The sequence below is a fragment of the Onychostoma macrolepis genome, chromosome 12, assembly GCF_012432095.1.
Source record: "Onychostoma macrolepis isolate SWU-2019 chromosome 12, ASM1243209v1, whole genome shotgun sequence".
NCBI lineage: Eukaryota > Metazoa > Chordata > Actinopteri > Cypriniformes > Cyprinidae > Onychostoma > Onychostoma macrolepis.
Window position 1 is genome coordinate 24,073,419 of NC_081166.1, and position 19,281 is coordinate 24,092,699.

General features: G+C 36.4%; 1 protein-coding gene across 3 annotated transcripts in view; it reads right to left on the reverse strand.

The window, feature by feature from the left end:
• The window catches only part of myof (myoferlin), a 30,220-nt gene extending 14,816 nt beyond the window's left edge, over positions 1–15,404 (reverse strand). For 2 of the 3 annotated variants that reach the window (XM_058793861.1, XM_058793863.1), the window contains exons 1-23: positions 15,208–15,404; positions 15,053–15,108; positions 14,751–14,842; positions 10,455–10,563; positions 9,905–9,989; positions 9,570–9,700; positions 9,340–9,468; positions 7,784–7,846; positions 7,590–7,640; positions 7,451–7,481; positions 7,253–7,368; positions 6,717–6,843; positions 5,281–5,384; positions 5,145–5,213; positions 5,011–5,054; positions 4,605–4,687; positions 4,448–4,483; positions 3,568–3,692; positions 3,347–3,460; positions 3,087–3,264; positions 2,867–2,991; positions 2,635–2,744; positions 2,353–2,545 (exon numbers count right to left, since the gene is read on the reverse strand). In XM_058793861.1, the coding sequence (XP_058649844.1) occupies positions 2,353–2,545; positions 2,635–2,744; positions 2,867–2,991; positions 3,087–3,264; positions 3,347–3,460; positions 3,568–3,692; positions 4,448–4,483; positions 4,605–4,687; positions 5,011–5,054; positions 5,145–5,213; positions 5,281–5,384; positions 6,717–6,843; positions 7,253–7,368; positions 7,451–7,481; positions 7,590–7,640; positions 7,784–7,846; positions 9,340–9,468; positions 9,570–9,700; positions 9,905–9,989; positions 10,455–10,563; positions 14,751–14,842; positions 15,053–15,108; positions 15,208–15,295 (2,259 nt within the window). In that variant the 5' untranslated portion in view covers positions 15,296–15,404. The remainder of the gene's footprint in view (positions 1–2,352; positions 2,546–2,634; positions 2,745–2,866; positions 2,992–3,086; positions 3,265–3,346; positions 3,461–3,567; positions 3,693–4,447; positions 4,484–4,604; positions 4,688–5,010; positions 5,055–5,144; positions 5,214–5,280; positions 5,385–6,716; positions 6,844–7,252; positions 7,369–7,450; positions 7,482–7,589; positions 7,641–7,783; positions 7,847–9,339; positions 9,469–9,569; positions 9,701–9,904; positions 9,990–10,454; positions 10,564–14,750; positions 14,843–15,052; positions 15,109–15,207) is intronic. The other variant, XM_058793862.1, reaches the window with a different exon arrangement.
• Positions 15,405–19,281: the final 3,877 nt, after the last annotated feature.

The window sequence follows — 19,281 nt, forward strand, 5'->3', positions numbered from 1 at the left end:
GTTGAACAAAACAACTGAATTTGAGTGTGTAGTGTTTGGGAATGCATCAATATTACAATTCCGTTTGATACCAATAAACTTCTAACTAGAGGTCTGCGCGGGACTGTGTTTTAAGTGCCGCACCCGCCTGCTCCCGCGATATATTTACTCTGTTCACCCGCTGTCTGCTTTGAATAATTTTCTTCCCGACCCGATTGTTCCCGCTAAATTTAGATCTCCTTTCCAGAATCACACATTTAAATTTCCTCTACTGAAAGACAGATAGGCTAACAAATAAAAGTGTAGTCTGCACAAAATTGTATTAGTTATTTTATTCGTCTTGTCAAGAGTCTTTTTATTGACAGCAAAATGTTAAATGAATTGTGTGTCTTAAGACACGAAATTCGTTTAACATTTTGCTGCCAACACAGTCAGTGTTGCCAACTTAGCAATTTTGTTGCTAAATTTAGCAACTTTTCAGACTACCCTAGCAACTTTTTCTTCCAAAAGCACCTAGCAACAAATTTAGCAATTTTTAAAAATTTATTTGGCAACTTTTAGCAACATTTGATAAGTGACTCAGACAATAAAAAGACACATTTTTCATCCAAATTACACAAAAAGAAAACCAAAGATGCCTAGCAGTACACACATCACATTAATTGAATTAGCTGCTATTTGCATTTCTTCAATATAATAATAATAACAACAACAACTGAACAATTGAATAATTGTTCATTTATGATAGGCTACACTTTTTTATAGCTTGTACTTGCGATTGTTGATCAGTTAGTATGCTGTAAGAAAAATGGAAAATATAGGCTACTAGTAATTTTCCAGGACGTTATCCATTGTCCATTGTAACCCTGTAACCCGAAAACACAATGCGTAATTTAAAATGCAGGTAAAAAACCAATACGTAAAATTCTTTCATATTAACATAATAGATTGTGCCCTATTTTTACAGCCTTTTCTTGGGAGTGTAGCATACTAACTACTAATACACTGCTTAAAGCATAATTGTTGAGAATGTGTTATATTACTAGTTTACTAGCCATTTAAAAAAAAAAAAAAAAAAAAAATTAAATTTTAATCATTCAAAAATGTGTAAGTGTTCAATAATTCAATGTTTTTTTAAAATACAGTTATTTATATTTTAATATTATATTATGCATATTATTTTACAGACAAATCTAAATTAACATATATAAAATACATATTTTTGCTGAGGTTTGATGTTGTGACACAATTTTGCACCGTGATTACGCAATTACGTCATCGCCCAATGACATCACAACGTCATTTAGCAACTTCTAGCAACAAATTGACCTTCCTTTAGCAACTTTCTCTGAAAATTAGTTGGCAACACTGAACAGTAGGAAAAAAAAAAAAAAAAAAAAAAAAAAAAAGTGTCAGAAAATAAAAATTTACAAAAATTGTATACCTTATTTTTATTTGTCTTGTCAGGATACAATTCGTTTAACCTTTACAACACAATAGGAACAAGTGTCTCAGAGGGAAACAAAATGTAGGTTGTACAAAAATGGCCTATTATAATTTTATTTGTCTTGTCAAAATACTAAATTCGTTTAATATCTTGCTGTAAACACAGTAGCCTAGGAAAAGTGTCACGGAAGAAAAATAAATAAATTCAACATCTGTCATTTAAAATTATAGGCTAAGCAAAATGTAAACAAAACCGCGTTGAGCGTTCTTCAAGGACAGCGCATCCACACTTTTCTCCATCTTTATTCCGCTCTGTCACTCATCGACAACCTGCCTGTTCTGTCTGCGGGCCGTATATTCACCACTGGTAGGCTAGCCTGCTCTGAGCATCGTTATGCACATGCTGCACACAAACACTCGCAAATAAAACGAAGCTTGAATAAAGTGCAGATATGCTGTTCTGAAAAGACGTTGGGAACAGGATATTGTTAGACCGCCCGCTCCCGTTCAAACTGCACCAGAGTTACCGACCGCAACCGTGTTTTATTCGGGAATTTAATCCCGCGTCGCAAGAAATCTGGTCGGGGGAATGCAGACCTCTACTTCTAACTATTTTTATGGATGCCAACTGATAAATGGCTGATTAGTAAAATTCTATTAATTTGTCTAAACAAATAAACACATAAAACACTAAAAATTTAAATAAGCAATTTTAAATTAAGTCACAACATTATAATGTACCTCATTTACCTTATAAAATAAGGTAAATGAGCATACAAAAATAAATATCCAGTAATGGTATATTCATAAATCACCTAACAATTAGTAAAAAAAAAAAAATTTAAAAAAAAAAAAAAAACTTTGGTGTTTCCCTAATTGTAGCTCCAATCCTACACAGGATAAAAAATAAAAAAAAATAAAAAATACCTCTTCAGCGAGTTGCTTGAGTTTGTCCAGCCAGCCTTCAATGACGCTCAAGCACTTATTAACATCTGTGGCTTCCTCAAACAAGTGTTTTGCTCCCTTCATGATGTTCTCCAGAACACGGTCCCGTAACATCTTTTGCTGAATATCCAGGGCTGTGAGATTGGACTTCCCCTCCAGGTCAGGAATTCTGAAACTGAGACACAGGAGTTTATATAAGTTAAAACATGCATGACAAAAATCCTGATGAATGTTGATCTAAAAAGGATCTTAAGTTGATATTACCTGCTGATATCTTCTATTAACTGATTGATGAGCTTCAGCCAGATTTCTACTAGCCTTGCATCTGCAGCTTTGGACTGTATTGCAGATTTTAACGCACTGAGGTTTGTTTGCTGCAAAAGGAAGAATCGTATTAAAAGTTTTGATGCACAAAGAATAAATTATATTCACACAAGCTGAGAACCACTGGTGTGTGATGTAAACAGAGTGTGTACTGCTAGAAACATTCACTTACCAAATGGTTACATATATACAGAATGATGTTCAGGGAGTCTAACCGGTGACTGATATCCTCCCAAAAGGATGTGATGGAAATCACAGGCTTAGTGTCGGCCCAGGGCAGGTAGTAGTAATTATTACCTGGAAGAACCAAACAGAAAACTTAACACCACAGATCCTATTTTCATTTACTCAAAATCTTTATTAGACACCAAATACTTCAAAATGTGCATCACCATCAAAAACAACACAGCTGTATTGCGTGGTGGAAGCCAGAGGTTTGCATGTTAGGTCCATCTTGTTGCCATAGTTGCCAATGCTAACTTCAAACTGAATGGGCTCCCCTGGCTCTTGGATCATAGTTGCACTATGAAAAACTGCACACAGACAATACTTCCTTCTGCGCTGGTATTTCTATTCAAAGAAAGGAGCACAAAGCGTAAATATAGGCGTCAAGTGGAAAAACTACTTTGTATGGGAACTCAAAGAGCCTCACCTGAACAACTAAGATATCATCGCTTGGTATTTCTTCCACAGACTTGTCCGCCTTCCCATCAAGTTTAGTGGAGAGTTCAACAAGAATTCTCCCTCGGTACGCTGCCCCTTCAACCTGCAAATATATACAAATCTTTCAGCCTACTTGAAATGCATTTTTGCTGCAAACAAATTCTCGATACTTGGGAATGGAAACGTATTAAATTCATTAACTGCACTTGCCTTGCCTAAATTAAGGTCTTCATAAGGGTCAGATAAGGCTGAGAACTCTCTTGGGCTGCCATACAGATTTATATAGCAAGGACCAAAAGTAGGCAGGAAGCCCATCTCGGAATTCCCAGTCTCTCCTGTGAAAAACACAATCAATGAAAATGTTTCTAGTGACATGATAATAGTTGGATAGATGTTAGAGTGACGTTTGTTAAAGCATCCCAAATGCAGAGCTCCTTAGATTAGTATTTTGATTAGTATTATAAATTATTTTAAGTGATTTTAAAATGTGCACAAAGTTCATTATATAAACTATTATTAAACTCATGCTATGATTTTATGAGTACATGGATAAACAATGATATTGATGGATGTCAGCACAATACGATGAAATATTTTCACAATAACAAGATTTATACTACCGGTCAAAAAAAAAAAAAAGTTTAACATTTTTAAAATAAGTTTCTTATGGTCACCAAGACAGTATAAGTATAAAAAAATTTAACTATTCCAAACTTTTGACTGGTAATATAAGCGAGAAGCATAATTATCCCATGCCATTTTATTTAGGCGATTAATGTTATTGTGAATTGCATTATTTCATTATTTGGTGTGCAACATGATGCATATCATGCCAAAAATAGCATAAGTGCTCTGTGCTTATGCTAATTCGGAGAGCGTGCGAGGGCGTTCATAATAAGCGTAAAGTAACTGCAAACCCTTGGGTACCAAATTCTTACAGACCAATAAAGATGGTTGGTTTGAGAGAACAATGCGTTTAATGAAACTTAAAAGAACAGCATGTTAACTAGTGTTTTATTTTTTTTTAATTCAGATATTGTGTGTTTGGACACAAGGGATTGCAGGTCTGGAATCCGTGCAGATATTCAACCTTTATATGTTGAAATCTCATCTCCTGCATGATCCTCTATCACAAAGAAAACAAACATCTGTTTTGAGTTTCATAGCACAAATCTCAAAAGATCATGACCATTTAAAAAAATAAAAAGTTGGACATGAAGATTATTTGCGTGTACTGCATTTTATACCTTCAATTTCACCACCAGAGGATGCTATTTTGGTCAGATCCAGATACGTGGTGCCTATGGCATCATTCCCACTGAGGCGATCCCTGAGAAAGAGGAGGAGTCAGCTTAAAGGTTCCAGTGTGTCATTGAATCAGTGTGTCCGGCTAGGGGCCGTCTCAGTTTTTCCACTGTTCCCTGAGCAGCTGTAGTCTGGTTTATGGGGAGGAATGCATTGTGGGAGAGGGTGGGACGGCACTGCTATGACTCATACTGCCTGCCTGTGTCCTCCCAGCTCAAAACACTGACCAAACTTTAACTCCCAGCTCACATTCCAAAACTAATAACACAGGGAATTCTCTCAACACAGATTTCAAAAGTTCATATCCACTGTGGCCACCCAACTGTACCACTACGCTTTGATGCTCACCAGTCAAATACAGTCAGCTTGATTCTTTCACACATGGACGGGAACTGTAAAACAAGTGGCACAAATGGGAAACTTCAAAGGACTAACACATTTATAAAGTGAAGAAACAAATCCTTCCCAATCCAACCAATTACCTTGACCTGTAGGTTGAGTTGTTGGTTCCACTCTGGGTTTGCGTTTTTCTCAATTATTTGTGTACAGAGCTAAAAGACATAATTAGTTAAGACAAAATGCAGAAGCAATAAGTGTGCATGTCTGGGTGGGCTGTACCTTTTTGCCAGCAAACCAGGCTTCAATAAATGGATCCACTAGATTTTTCTTGTTTTCTTGACCTCCAAATGCCTCTTTCAAAGTCTGGGTGATGGAATCATCCACTTAAAAAAAAAAAACCTTTCAGTGTTACAACTTCTGTCATTTTAAAGTGGAGTTTATTTTTTCACAGACTGGGAAAAGAATCTAGAACAACTTACTAAATACAACCTTTCTAGTAAATGTTACTTTTATTTATATTTACTTAGATAAGTTACTTAAAAAGGTCACCCCAAAAATTTGCTAAAAATGTACTCAGCCATGCAAGATGTAGATCATCGGACATATTTGGAGGAATTTATTACGTTTATTATTACATCACATGCTCACCAATGGATCCTCTGCAGTGAATGGGTGCCGTCAGAATGAGATTCCAAACAGCTGATAAAAATGTCACAAGTAACCCACACGACTCCAGTCTATCAGTTAACATCTTGTGAAGCGACAAGCTGCATGTCTGTCATATGTTTTTAACTTCAAACCACTGCTTTAAGCTAACATACAAGTCATGTAATCCAGTGAAAATCCATCTCTTCTGAATCGGTGGAGAAATATGTAAAGGTCAAGCACCGTTCACAAGCCAAACATTCCAAAACAATGGTAAAAAAATGTCAGTGGATTTTGATGCGAGAGGACAACTGGGTATAGACTACTTTTTACTGGAAGCAGCATTATTATGGATTATGATTTGGTATTTTGGCCAGAAGTGATGATTTGAAATGTCTTGATTAATTTCTTCTGACAAACACACAGCTTTTCACTTCGTAATGTTAATTGATGGACTGGAGTCATGTGGATTACGTTGATTTCATCAGCTGATCGGACTCTCATTCTGGTGGCACCAGAGGATCCATTGGTGAGAAAGTGAGGTAATGCAAAATTTATCTCTCTCTAAACTCATAAATCTTGGATTGCCTGAGGGCAAGTAACTTTTCAGCAAATGTTCACTTTTGAGAGAACTATTCTTTTTACATACATATTTTCAACCTCATCTGCTAGTTCAGTTATATTGAACAGTTTCTTGACTAATTATTTTTAAACACGAAAACATACAGTATGATCAAAATGGTCATAAACATAAAATACCGGCTGCCTTCTGATTTTTTCAGTCATTAGTTTAATTTACATAGAAATTTGAGAATCAGGAAAATGATTTGTGTCTCTCAGCACGGGAGCGTTAACAGCCATAGTGACTCAACAGTTAATGGCAGGGAATAGTTTCGTGTCAGCTAGTGCAGTGCCACCTCGAGGGATCAGGAAGTGACCCAATTTGCCAGCTCAACATCCCTAATGTTGCCATTTCCTGGACTTACAATTGACACCAAATCACATGACCCCAAAAAGATTGTCTGATGTGCTGCTCTGGAAAACATATGCATAAGGAATAACTGTAATACTCTGGGGAATGTCCTCAGCCCGAAACACTTTGAGTTTAAGAGTAACCCATCGAAGAGCGACACCAGTGGGCAGCAGCAAGTTACTCTCCACATCATCTTTGTCATTGTCCTGCTCCTTCCTTTCCACCTGCCAAATAGACATTAACCAGTGGAATCAGTTAATACAGTTTGTATAGCATGTTTTTTTTAGTTTCAAAATGAATGACTGGTAGAGAGCAGGGTTTTATTGTTTAAAAAGTATTGTGTGCTGTTGCATATTAAAAATACGAAAAGAATGGCTTAGAGCACATTTTAATAATAAAGAAAATTCTCTATCTATAGCAGGGGTCACCAAACTTGTTCCTGGAGGGCCAGTGTCCTGCAGAGTTTAGCTCCAACCCCAATCAAACACACCTGAAGCAGCTAATCAAGGTCTTGCTTGGTATACTTGAAACTTCGAGGCAGGCGTGTTGAGGCAAGTTGGAGCTAAACTCTGCAGGACCGAGTGTGGTGACCCCTGACCTATAGTGTAAAGATGTTATGTTCAGGGGACGCACCGGCGGTTCATCACCCGCTCCCAGCACAAACATGCTGACTTTGAGATAACCCTTCGCTCCTGAGCTCGAGTCATCTGGGTCATTCAGGAGAATCCATTTCTTCATAATACAGTGAGCTGGGATGAAAAAAAAACCTTTTGTGATCAATTCAACTTCAGATAAAATGTGATGAATATATTGTGATTATCAGAAAATTACCTGATTCATCATAGATGTAACCAATATCAAGCTAGAAAATGAAATGCATTCATAAGTTCATTTTGAATAACAGAGTGGGTCTCGTACAAAAAAAAAAAAGAAAAAAAAAGAAAATACACTTTGGATTTCACTGAATTACCTTGAATTCACCCATGAGACAGTCTGCTCTGAAAGAATTGGAGTTATACACCTGCAGAAAAGAAGAATAGCATCATCATCAGCAACTCATTCATTACATTAGATTTCTATTTTTCATTAAATATACAATAATTTAAACGATTAAAAAAAAAAAAAAAAAAAAAAAGTGGTGACCAGCAACAACAACTTTCTTACCCGGAAGCTTACAACCTCATCAAACAGTTCAGAGGGCAACATGTTGACGTTAAAAAAGAATATCTGAAAAGAGTGATACATATAGTTTTCAGTGACATCAATTTTAGGAATTTTCAAATAATCAGGCATAGAGTATAACATTTCAACAGGGACGGTTCAAGTTGAAATTTCACTTTTTTGTGTTCCTGCATTCTTCAAAATATCTTCTGAGTTCAGCAGAAGAAAGAAACACATACAGGTTTGGAACAACTTGAGGGTAAGTAAATGACGACTGAATTTTCATTTTTGGGTGAATAGTTCACCAAAAAGTGAAAATTTCATTTCATTTTTATTTTTTTTACTTCCAGTGAAAATCAGCAGAGAATATAAAAATCGCAAAAACGTCAATATTTATTTTTTCACACAAAGCTATAGTACTGGCTTATTGGAATAGAGCTTATCAACTATGTGGACCACTTTTATGATTTTTGAAATGTTTTTACAGGCTCACTAGTAAAAAGTGAGGATGAGTGCATAATAACAGAATCATTTGTGACCCTGGACAACAAAACCAGTCTTAAGTGTCAATTTTTCGAAATTGAGATTTATACATCATCTGAAAGGTGAATAAATAAGCTTTCCATTGATGTATGGATATGTATTTGTTATGATAGTGTTGGATTACAAATTTATAAAATGTTAAATCTAGGTTCCAATGTAATAGTATATAAACTGAAAAAGTTAGGTACATTGTATTTAGCATTTATGGTGAAGATGATGACATCAGATGAACGATTCTGTTAAACAAAGTTTGTAGCAAGAGGTTCCTGCCAGTTCCTGTTCTCTTATTGTAAGTCCAATGAGCCATTCTCGGAGACTCTCACCTCTCAGACAATCTTTGGGCAGTTATGCTGATTGGATTAGGAGTGGTTAAATGGGGCAGGTTGCTATACCTCAATACTTCATCTGCTTTGTTTAAGGTCGTCACCCAGGTGCTTTGTCTCCATTTCTACTGCCCCCTAAATGTATATAAACAATGTATCACTGCTTTAGTTAGACTTGGATGACTGCAGCGACGCACAGCGAGTTCTCAATAAAGAGTAACTTCTGTATGAAAGATATCCCAACGTCTCCTGGTCTCTGCTTCGACGAGGAAAAAGTTTCCTACAATAGGACAATATTTGGCCGAGATACAACTATTTGAAAATCTGGAATCTGAGGGTGCAAAAGAAAAATCTAAATATTGAGAAAATCACCTTTAAAGTTGTCCAAATGAAGTTCTTAGCAATGCATATTACTAATCAAAAATTAAGTTTTGACATTTACGGTAAGAAATTTACAAAATATATTCATGGAACATGATCTTTACTTAATATCCTAATGATTTTTGGCATAAAATAAAAATGGATCATTTTGATCCATACAATGTATTTTTGGCTATTGCTACAAATATACCCCAGCGACTTAAGACTGGTTTTGTGGTCCAAGGTCACATTTGATCTATTGAATTATGATGAAGTATTCCTTTGAATAGTAAATTAATAAAGTACAAATAAATCAAATCTTCAACTGTATACCTCATCAAAGTATGGGTTATTTCCTTTCCGGATCCTAGTCCTGTGTGTGTCTGCACACACATGCACTTTGACCACAGGTTTGATGTTATTTCCAGGCAACTGACGTCCCTCAATCACCCGCACACGGATCTTTGACAGAAATGGCATTTTAAAATGACTAATAAGCATAAACAGTCAGCATTTAAAATAGAAACCATACTGTATTTAATGACTACAGGACAAGCCCGTACCTGAAAGTCCTGAGGTTTATTAGCCAATAGGTGTTTTCTGTTCCTAGACCGAATTTTCTGGCCGGGCTCACCAGGAGATGTGACTGCACCCTGTCCCCCACCATCAGTGACATCGCCCTCTTCACCCACCGCTGATCAACCAAAAAATAATACATAATGCAGAACATCATGGGTTAGTGAGACATAACTTTTTGCAAAATAAGCTTCACAGATTCTTGTAATTGACCTCTAACCATAAAGTATTTGAAAAATTTATTTTTTACACTTCATTTTCACACCATCAAGCATGTCATCTGTGTAACACTCGGAAAAACATTAAACCAAACTCAGCTAACCTGTGTTTCCACCATCCTGTTGATCCTGTGGGTTTGTCACGGCACCGGCAGGTGGCTCGTAGCCAATCGTCATGCTGATGGTTGCCTGCAAAAGGATGCAGCTAATTAACTCATAATAATGTCAAACAGATTACATAAATACTGACAGTGTCCAATGTGGAGATATTGACAGTGATGCTATCAATTCAAAGCTCATCACCAAATTAGGTGATCAAATATTTATTTTTTAATGACTATGTGAACATGCTTGTCAGGTATATGTGATGACTAAATTAAAATTAAACAGTCAATTAAGCCTGTGAAGTCTGCTGCGCAATAAACTATCAACTGTTTAAATAAAGCTGACAATATTACTTCTTGGTAGCTGAAAGTATATTTTTACAAACTGGAAAAAGCATTTAATAAGAGCATGCAAAAGATTTTCATTTCGTGTAAATGAGTTCTGCGAGTGCAGATTACAAGTGTACCTGCTTGTAACAAAATGTTTCAAATATATATATTAAATATATTTTCTTTTGTGTGTCAACAAAAAAAAAAAAAAAGCACTCACTCCTATACTCTTGCCATTTTCGTCCACTAGAGCCAAGTTTTTCACTGGGAGAGACTTAACTTGGCTACTGGCAAGGTCTTTTAAAGAAACATTTGCAGAGCCAATTAACCTAAAGAAAAAAAGGCATATAATTAAAACAAAGTCCTGTGGAAAATCAAGCAGGCTAACTGTACCATGTTTCAGTAAAACATCACATCTGTCTCATATAATGTTTCAAATGCTGCTGTGTGACTTTTTCATTTGCATTTAAAAACAGTCAGGGAAAAGTGCACTCTGTCTGACCCTATTTATTTTCAGAATTCATTTTCCTGGTCTTATTGTTAATCATCCACGAGTTACTATTATAAAAAAATAAAATAAATAAATAAATAAACAACTTCCTTTTTGGAAGATATCCCCAATCTTTTATTTTTCAACCACTGTCATCCATTATATATCTAAAGAAAAAAAAATCTGAAATATATCCGACTGAGGAAGTGAAGATTGCTTTTTTCGGTCACTCCATCAAATGCGTTTGTGTGATCTAACTCTGCAAGGTCACAAGAGAGGTCTCCTCCAAAAGTAAATAATGCCATGTAGATTAATACTGTGAACAGGACACTTAATAAGTCAGCATCCAGGATTATTAATTCTTACACCACAAACGACGAGACATTCAGCATTTACCCTCTGAAAACATTGACCTGTTAGCTCTACACATTTGATTAGAGGGCTGTTGTGATATCATTTGACAATAATGAAAAGGGTGCGTCCACAAACATTAGACCAGAGCACGCTGAGCTGCGTTCATGAAACAAACAGCACAAACATCTGCATATAACATTCATAAAACCATTAACTTAAAGTCTTAAAATTCTGCTGGTAACACAAAATTTTATGCAAACGTTTAATTCAATGCAAAGATTCCCATAAATAGATTTATTTTTTTTAAATAATTAGGATAAGTTTAGGAAAGTACTGAACAAATCCCTCTGTAAAAACCTTCAGAATATAGATAAAATCAAAGTTTGTTCTGTGTAAGTGCTGCTGAATTGGAGATTTCGGGCTCACTGGAAAATGCATTTTGAGAAAGCAGTTTTTAAAGATATGTATTGTAATGGAAATCTACTGAAGCAAATAGATAAAGTGCAATAAAGTGATTCGGATGTTTTCTTCACATTACATAAAGCCCAAAATCTCAAATTGTACCAGTGCATGAAAAGCAAATGTTTTTACCTATAGTGTTAATTTACGCAAGAATTGTTTAATGAAGAATTTACACCTAAATTCATTTTGCCTTGTACCTTGTAGTAATCTACTGTATTAAATACATTCAGTCACAACATTCATGTAATTGGTTTTCAAAAAAAAATAAAAAATTTACGAATACATTTGCTCTACATGTGAAGAGTTCATTTGCAAAAACATAACTTTTCAAAAATCTTGCTTTTTCCATTGTGCAATCCAATGATTCTCAATCATACTACAGTCTGGTTATTAGTTATCTGTTTTTGCAAATAAACTCTTCATGCGTTTATTGACAATTCAATGCAAGAGCTCTTAAATAAGAACTCTTAAAGGGATAGTTCACCAGAAAATAAATAAATAAAATTCTGTCATCATTTACTCACCCTCAAGTTCTTCGAAACCTGTATAAATTTGACTTGAAGCCACTGACTTGCATAGCAGGGGGATTACTATGGAAGTCAATGGCTACCGTCAACTGTTTGGTTACTAGCATTCTTTTGTTTTCAACAGAAGAAAAGACATTCATACAGGAACACGTGAAGGATGAGTAAATGAAGACAATTTTCATTTTTGGGTAAACTATCCGTTTAACACTTACGGCTAAGGCTTTTTTCAGGGAAAGTATGATCTTAAACTAACATTTCCTCTGAGATGTTCAAATTACAATGAAGCCAAAGTAGAATGAATGAAAAATCTGATAAAACATTCCTCCCAAAAGCATCCCATGACAATAAAAACAACATTTGCATTGCGCAAAATTCCCAGCATAGTCTCCAACCTAACATTCAAAACTTGATCCAAGTTTCAAACATACATGCCAAAGCAAATATATAAAGAAGGTAACCACACCCTCACCCTCATAATCACATTTTGCCTCATTCCATTTCCTTTATGGAATATTACTTCTGAGATCCTTCACCTGAGGTGATTCCAAGTATGATTAATATTTACTAACCTCTCGGTAGCATTGATCAAACAGAAAATGTTCTTTAAACATCTTAGCCTCCCTGTAATTTAGCACAAACACTAAAGTATTTCACTGGGAATTAAACTCTAAATGTGTTGTTCGCTACAATTCTGGCCTTACGGGAAGCAGTCATTGGATTAGATCAGTGCCGTGATGCTCTTCATTTGCCAGACTCTCAAACAGAATTGATTTGAAATGCAACAATGCTACTTTTGTTCCAAAATAAACATGTCCACAACATTTTGCCAAGTCCGTTGCTGGATCAACATCTTCTCAACATTCTTAGACACTCATAACCTATATCATTAACTAACCATTTTATGAAAATAAACAAAAAAATTAAAACACACAAACATTATGCTGGGTACACACTAAAATATTTTTAAAATCTTATAAGATCTTCAAAATGTGAGAGACCACAAACATGAGGGGAAAAAAATCCTAGATGTAACCGTTTTGCTCCTATAGTGTGTGGTGTCCGTGGTGTGACGGACCTAGATAGTAATATAAAATAAAAATCACAAACGCTCATAACAAGATAAAAATTCAAATGCTAAAATATTAATAAAAACGATAATATTATATAAATATTATTGTTTACCAAAACAATTCTGTCTATCAGGTTTGTAAGAGGATAAGGATTATTAGATACGTGTTGCTCCAAATTTTGTGATTTCATCCTGGAAAGAAATTTGCTAGACCAGCCCTTTCAGAGTCAGTAAACACTAACACTGGGAGGCACTTTAAATCCCAATCATATAGACAAAATAAATAAAAATTGTTTTACTCTAACTACCCCATATTAACTACTTGCATGCTATTGTATAACAACATAACTAGTGCGCTTTCAACACAGCAACAGGTAAACAGTAAAAAAAAAAAAAAAAAAAAAAAAATCAGTATAATGGTACTCTTAAAGGAAAAAATGTTTGTAATCAGACAGTTGCTGGTAGCCATTGACTTCCATAGTATTTTCCCTCCATACTACAGAAGTCCATGTTGGGCTGTGACAATTCCTTCTCTTAAAGGAAAACGCCACCGGTTTTCCATATTCTAATATGTTCTTCCCTCAACTTAGACGAGTTGATATTTTTTTCAAAATATCTTCTCTTGTGTTCAGCAGATGAAAGTAACTCATACGGGTTTTGAATAACTTCAGGGTGAGTAAAACATGACAGAATTTAATTTTTTGGGTGAACTATCCTTTGGGTGAATTATGAACTACCCTTAAGTGTAACATCTGACTATATTATGTTTTGGACATGTCATTGCACATAATGGAACTATTCAAATCAGGAATGACTACATTAATTGATTAAAGTATTTAACATAAGAAGTATGAAGGAGTGGTTTTATACGCTAAGAGAAAAGCCTTCAGAAACATTTTTGACAGACCCTAAAACAGCCATGTGACATCAAAAAGACAATTTGCATGTAATTGCATGAATGTAAATTTCAGCAGGAGTTATGCGCCTCTTTGTGTTCGCCATTGGATTTCCTGTTCTCACAGAGAGAGAGAGAGAGAAAGAAAATCTGGAATAACTGGAAAAGCATGAAATATATAGCCCAGCATGGTGATAAAGCTCTCTAAGACCCCTCTATTTATTTCAATTGATGTCTTTATGCAATGCCTGCATTTCAGACCAGTAAAAAACAATCAATTATTCATCCAGTACTGTGAACCAAACGCCTTCGTCTCACCCCTCATGGCATTGTAGAGCAGGTCTGAACACGGTTGTGAGGGTGTGTGAGCTGCAGGGTATTACAGTGTTGAACCAAGATTATCATTGTTTACTATTACCCTTAAAATGCATCAAGAGAGATGTGAATCAATGAATCAGTCAATCAACCAAGGCTATGAACTGATGCAAAACTGTATTGAATTCTGTCTGCATTTAAATGAACTGCAAGTCACTTTTGTTAAGAACGCACCTCTTAAATACAGTAGGTCAAAACTCTTAAGTCCTGTATGCCTTGAACTTCTCTAGTCACACAACTTGTGTTTGATTAGGGTGGGAGCAAAAGTTCAACATCACACTGTTTGTCTTACACTGGTTAATATTGAGTATATGACTCAAATGAGCATTTGAAAAAAAACTTACTTGTCCTTGCCAAGAGTTTCGTAGTCTTTCACAACCACTTCAATGTAGGAGGAAGAATCAAGAGGAACACCTTTTAAATCAAACTCAAGCGTCTAAAAGGGAAAACAGCATTCAAAACTTCACAAACTCTCACAGCCACTGAAGAAATGCGCTATGCAGAGGATTAATATGCAAGAAGTTATATGCTCGGTTAATTATAATCTCATTAAATAAACAGTATGTGCATTCGCAGTTTACATACACAGCGAACTTTACTCCATTCATCTGTAATTAGCGTTCAAGTGTATAAAAACTCAACAAACCTCATTCCACACTGGGTTTAATTCACTGCTAACGGACTTGGTTTTCTTCTTTTCGTCTAAAATGATTAGAAATCCATCAAATTAACAAAACTAATAGTCGGTGCCGTTATTCTGCTGTCTAATGGCTAATAGGAAACACATGAGGAGTTCCTTACCTTTAAACACCACAGATGCGATGGGGTCTGGACTGCCTAATTTCTTTTTGGGCAGACCCGCCGCAGATTCGACTGCCACGCGCAACATGACAGAAAAAACTAGTTTTCATTTAGTGCACTTCCATAGCGATGTGTCCCTGTGTGCGAAAATGTGTGCTCATTGCAGTGCCCTCATCCATTTGGGAGTTTGTGAAGGGTGTGGGCTTACTTCAGTGACACAATGTGGCAGACTGCCTACCTGTTCAGTTCACTTGCGGAAGGGATTCTCACAGTATTTTTTAATTATGAAATTCTATTGATTCATAATATTTTATTTGAGATTATTCCTTGCATGCTGAACAAAATGCACCAAAGTTACTGATCTTAATTATAACGTTTAAAAACTGAGGTACACGCGCCACCTAGCGGTGCATCGCGTGACTCGCATAGACTCCCAGAGTGCTGTGCTGTTCGAACTTTTAAAATTTTCTCAACTTTTTGAGCAATGATGCCGGGCAGCTTTGGTTAATGTTGCCGTGAGACAGGGCCCATAACCGATCTAAAGTATCCAGATAGAAATTTGCTACCCATTCTCAGAGGGAAAGTGCCCAAGAAACATTGCTCAAAAAAGTGGCCCCTTGTATCATCACCCTATGTGTCGTCTGGGATGATGGTTTAATAATTGCACATCATTCATTCTTCAGAGAGTCTGAGTTGAGAATCTGCACTCTTTGGGCGGTTTGTGCAGTCTGTTGAAACATGGTAGCCCTGATCAAACCAGACCCTTTAGTTCTGGTCCTTGAATTTGAGTCGGAAGAGGCCGGAACACTTCACACTGTTAGTATCACTCCACTTGTTTTGTTTTTTGAAAGGCTGCAAATCTCTCATTTTATCTCTCCAGGTCACATCATATGGCCAGTAGGTGGCGTCTTTTGTGTAAATCAGTGGTTCACAAACATGCCCTGGAGTACCCCCAGCCCTGCACATTTTGGCCGTTTCTCAAACGGAAGGCTGCATCCTTTTTTTTTTTTTTTTTTTAACATGTAGGCCGCCATGTTTACGCAATCCTTTTTTTTTTTTTTTTATTGAACAAATATAACATCAAGTACAGTGTCACAATTAAGAGCAAAAATAAACACTAATACAGAAAACAAAAAGTCAGTGAAGGGAAGTAAAATAACAGCAAGTAAAAAAAAAAAATAATAATAAATAAATAAATTAAAAAAATAATAATAAAAATAAACAAATAAATAAATACAAATAAAATTGAGCCAGGGGTAACAAAAACTTAAAATAAATTCAAGAGAGAGAGAAAAGCCTAGGGACCCTTTTGGTTTTCATTACAAAAAAGCTGAAATATTATACTTTGTGCAGATTGTAACAGACTTTAATGCTTTGGCATTGTTAGAAGAAGAGATGGTACCCAAATAACATTTAAGGTCTTTGCAAAAAATTATAAAAAGAGGTTTGACAGACAAAAACTTACACTTGTGTACAAAAAACTTGGCTAGAAAAATAAATAGATTTATAAGAAAATATTTGTCTTTTAAATTTTGGTCAGAATTATAAAATCCAAATAAGACATCCTTAAACATCAAAGAAAAGTTGACTAATAAAGAAGCACGTACAAACAGACAAAATTTCTCCCAAAAAGTAGCTACATGAATACAGTCCCAAAAGGAAGGCTGCATCCTACAAAGGTTGCATATCTCGGCTGCCACGTCATCAAACGTCGCTGAAGGCCGTCTCAATCGGGAGGATCCTCGGAAGACAGCCTTCGTCTCGCGTCCTTCTTTCAGCTGAATTTGAAGGATACATGGGATGTATCCTCCGCGACCTTCAATCACCCACAATCCTTTGTACCCATTCCATTTCATGAAAATAAACTGACGAAAAAACGAGTCAGTACTGAGCTTGTCTGAATTTATTATGAAATCTAAGACAAAAATAATGTTTTCGGACATGAAAGGATAGACGTTATCTTTTGTTTTGGTGTAAATTACTTACTATACGCTAAACTGCCAATAATTTATGCCACAGGGAGATCATAGATGGCGGTTTTTCATTGTATTGCATTAATAGAAAGCCAAATAACATAAAGATTTGTAATACAAAGGTTTTTTTTCCAAAACTAAGTTTTATTAGTGTTTTTGTGCCGTGACGCGCACTTACTAGAGCGTCTCATTCTAGCGTTTATATGCCGATGAGGACGAGTCTAGCCTACAAGACTCTGAAGGACTGAACTAGGAAGGACGCAGCCTCGGTAGGATCCAGCCTTCCGTTTGAGAAACACCCTCTGTATGTTTCCCTCATCTATCACACCTGATTCAACTCATCAGCTTATTAGTGTAGGCTGCAAGATCTGAAGTAGGTGTGTCAGATATAGGGAGACATACAAAATGTGCAGTGCTGCTGGGGGTACTTCATGGAGAGGTTTGAAAACCAATGGTGTACGTGAATAATTCACTTAACCAATGTATTAAACGGTTGTTCAACAGTAATAGGTTGTTGGCAGTCGGGTTGGATCAAATCCTGAAAATGGGCTTTTCAAAAGAAAAAAGAAAAAGATTCTAATCATGTAATCCAGTCTTGGTTTTTGATCTGGATCAATCCTTCAGTATGTTGTTCAAAAACCGAACTGTACAGGATATCTGGTCCAAAAGACATCAGCAGGACAACAGATGCAATCAGACCAATCTACTGATACATAACTATTTAAGACTAGTCTAAGCATTTTATGTAACTAGCCTGAAGGAGTGGATCGCAGATCTACCATGGCCTTCATAATAATATTAATTATAATATTTCTTGAAGAATTATTAATCAAAGTTACATTTATGCATGTTAGAAAATAAGTTGAATATGGCTTTAGTCTGTCTTTTTACTCTCTAAAGAAGCTGCTCTCATTGTGTGTGTATAGTTAAATTTGATAAGATTCAGGGCAGAGCCCGGCAACCTTGTAGTACAGATAAGTGTTCTCTGCGTATGTCAGAATCAGAATCAGAAAGAGCTTTATTGCCAAGTGTGTTTACACACACAAGAAATTTGTCTTGGTGTTAGGAGCTTCCAGTACAGAAGTACAAACATAGTGCAGACAGCATATAATTAAGGTAATAAAAACACTAATAATGAAGAGAATAGACAATAAATTATAAATAACAACAGTAATAAAAATAAAAATATACAGAAAATAAAAAATGTCCATAGACAGAACTGTGAATGTGCATATGTCCTATGTATGGATGAAGGTTTGACGAGTTATTTACAGATGTACAGTAATGGGGTGTGTTATGTGTTGTTCAGATGGGATATGGCCTGGGGGAAAAAACTGTTCTTGTGTCTGGCTGTTTTGGTGCTTAGTGATCTGTAGCGAAGGCCAGAGGGCAACAGTTCACAGAGAGAGTGAGCTGGGTGTGAGGGGTCCAGAGTGACTTTCTTAGCCCTTTTCCTCACTCTGGCGATATAAAGATCTTGGAGGTTGGGTAGAGGGGCACCGATAATCCTCTCAGCAGTCCTGACTGTCCGTTGTAGTCTTCTGATGTCTGTTTTGGTAGCTGAGCCAAACCAAACAGTTATAGATGAACACAGGACGGACTCGATGATGGCAGAGTAGAACTGTTTCAGCAGCTCCTGTGGCAGGTTGAACTTCCTTAGCTGGCGGAGGAAATACAGCCTCTGCTGGGCCTTTTTCACAATAGAGTCAATGTGAATGTCCCACTTCAGGTCCTGAGAGATGGTGGTGCCCAGAAACCTGAAAGACTCCACTGCAGTCACAGTTCTGTTCATGATGGTGAGTGGGGGGAGTGCAGGGGGGTTCCTCCTGAAGTCTACTATCATCTCCACTGTTTTAAGCGTGTTGAGCTCCAAGTTGTTGTGACTGCACCAGACAGCCAGCTGCTCAACCTCCTGTCTGTGAGCAGACTCGTCTCCATCCTTGATGAGGCCGATGACTGTAGTGTCATCCGCAAACTTCAGGAGCTTGACAGAGGGGTCTTTAGATGTGCAGTCATTTATGTAGAGGGAGAAAAGCAGTGGGGAGAGAACACATCCATGAAGGGCGCCAGTGCTGATGGAGAGAGTCCTGGATGTGAGTTT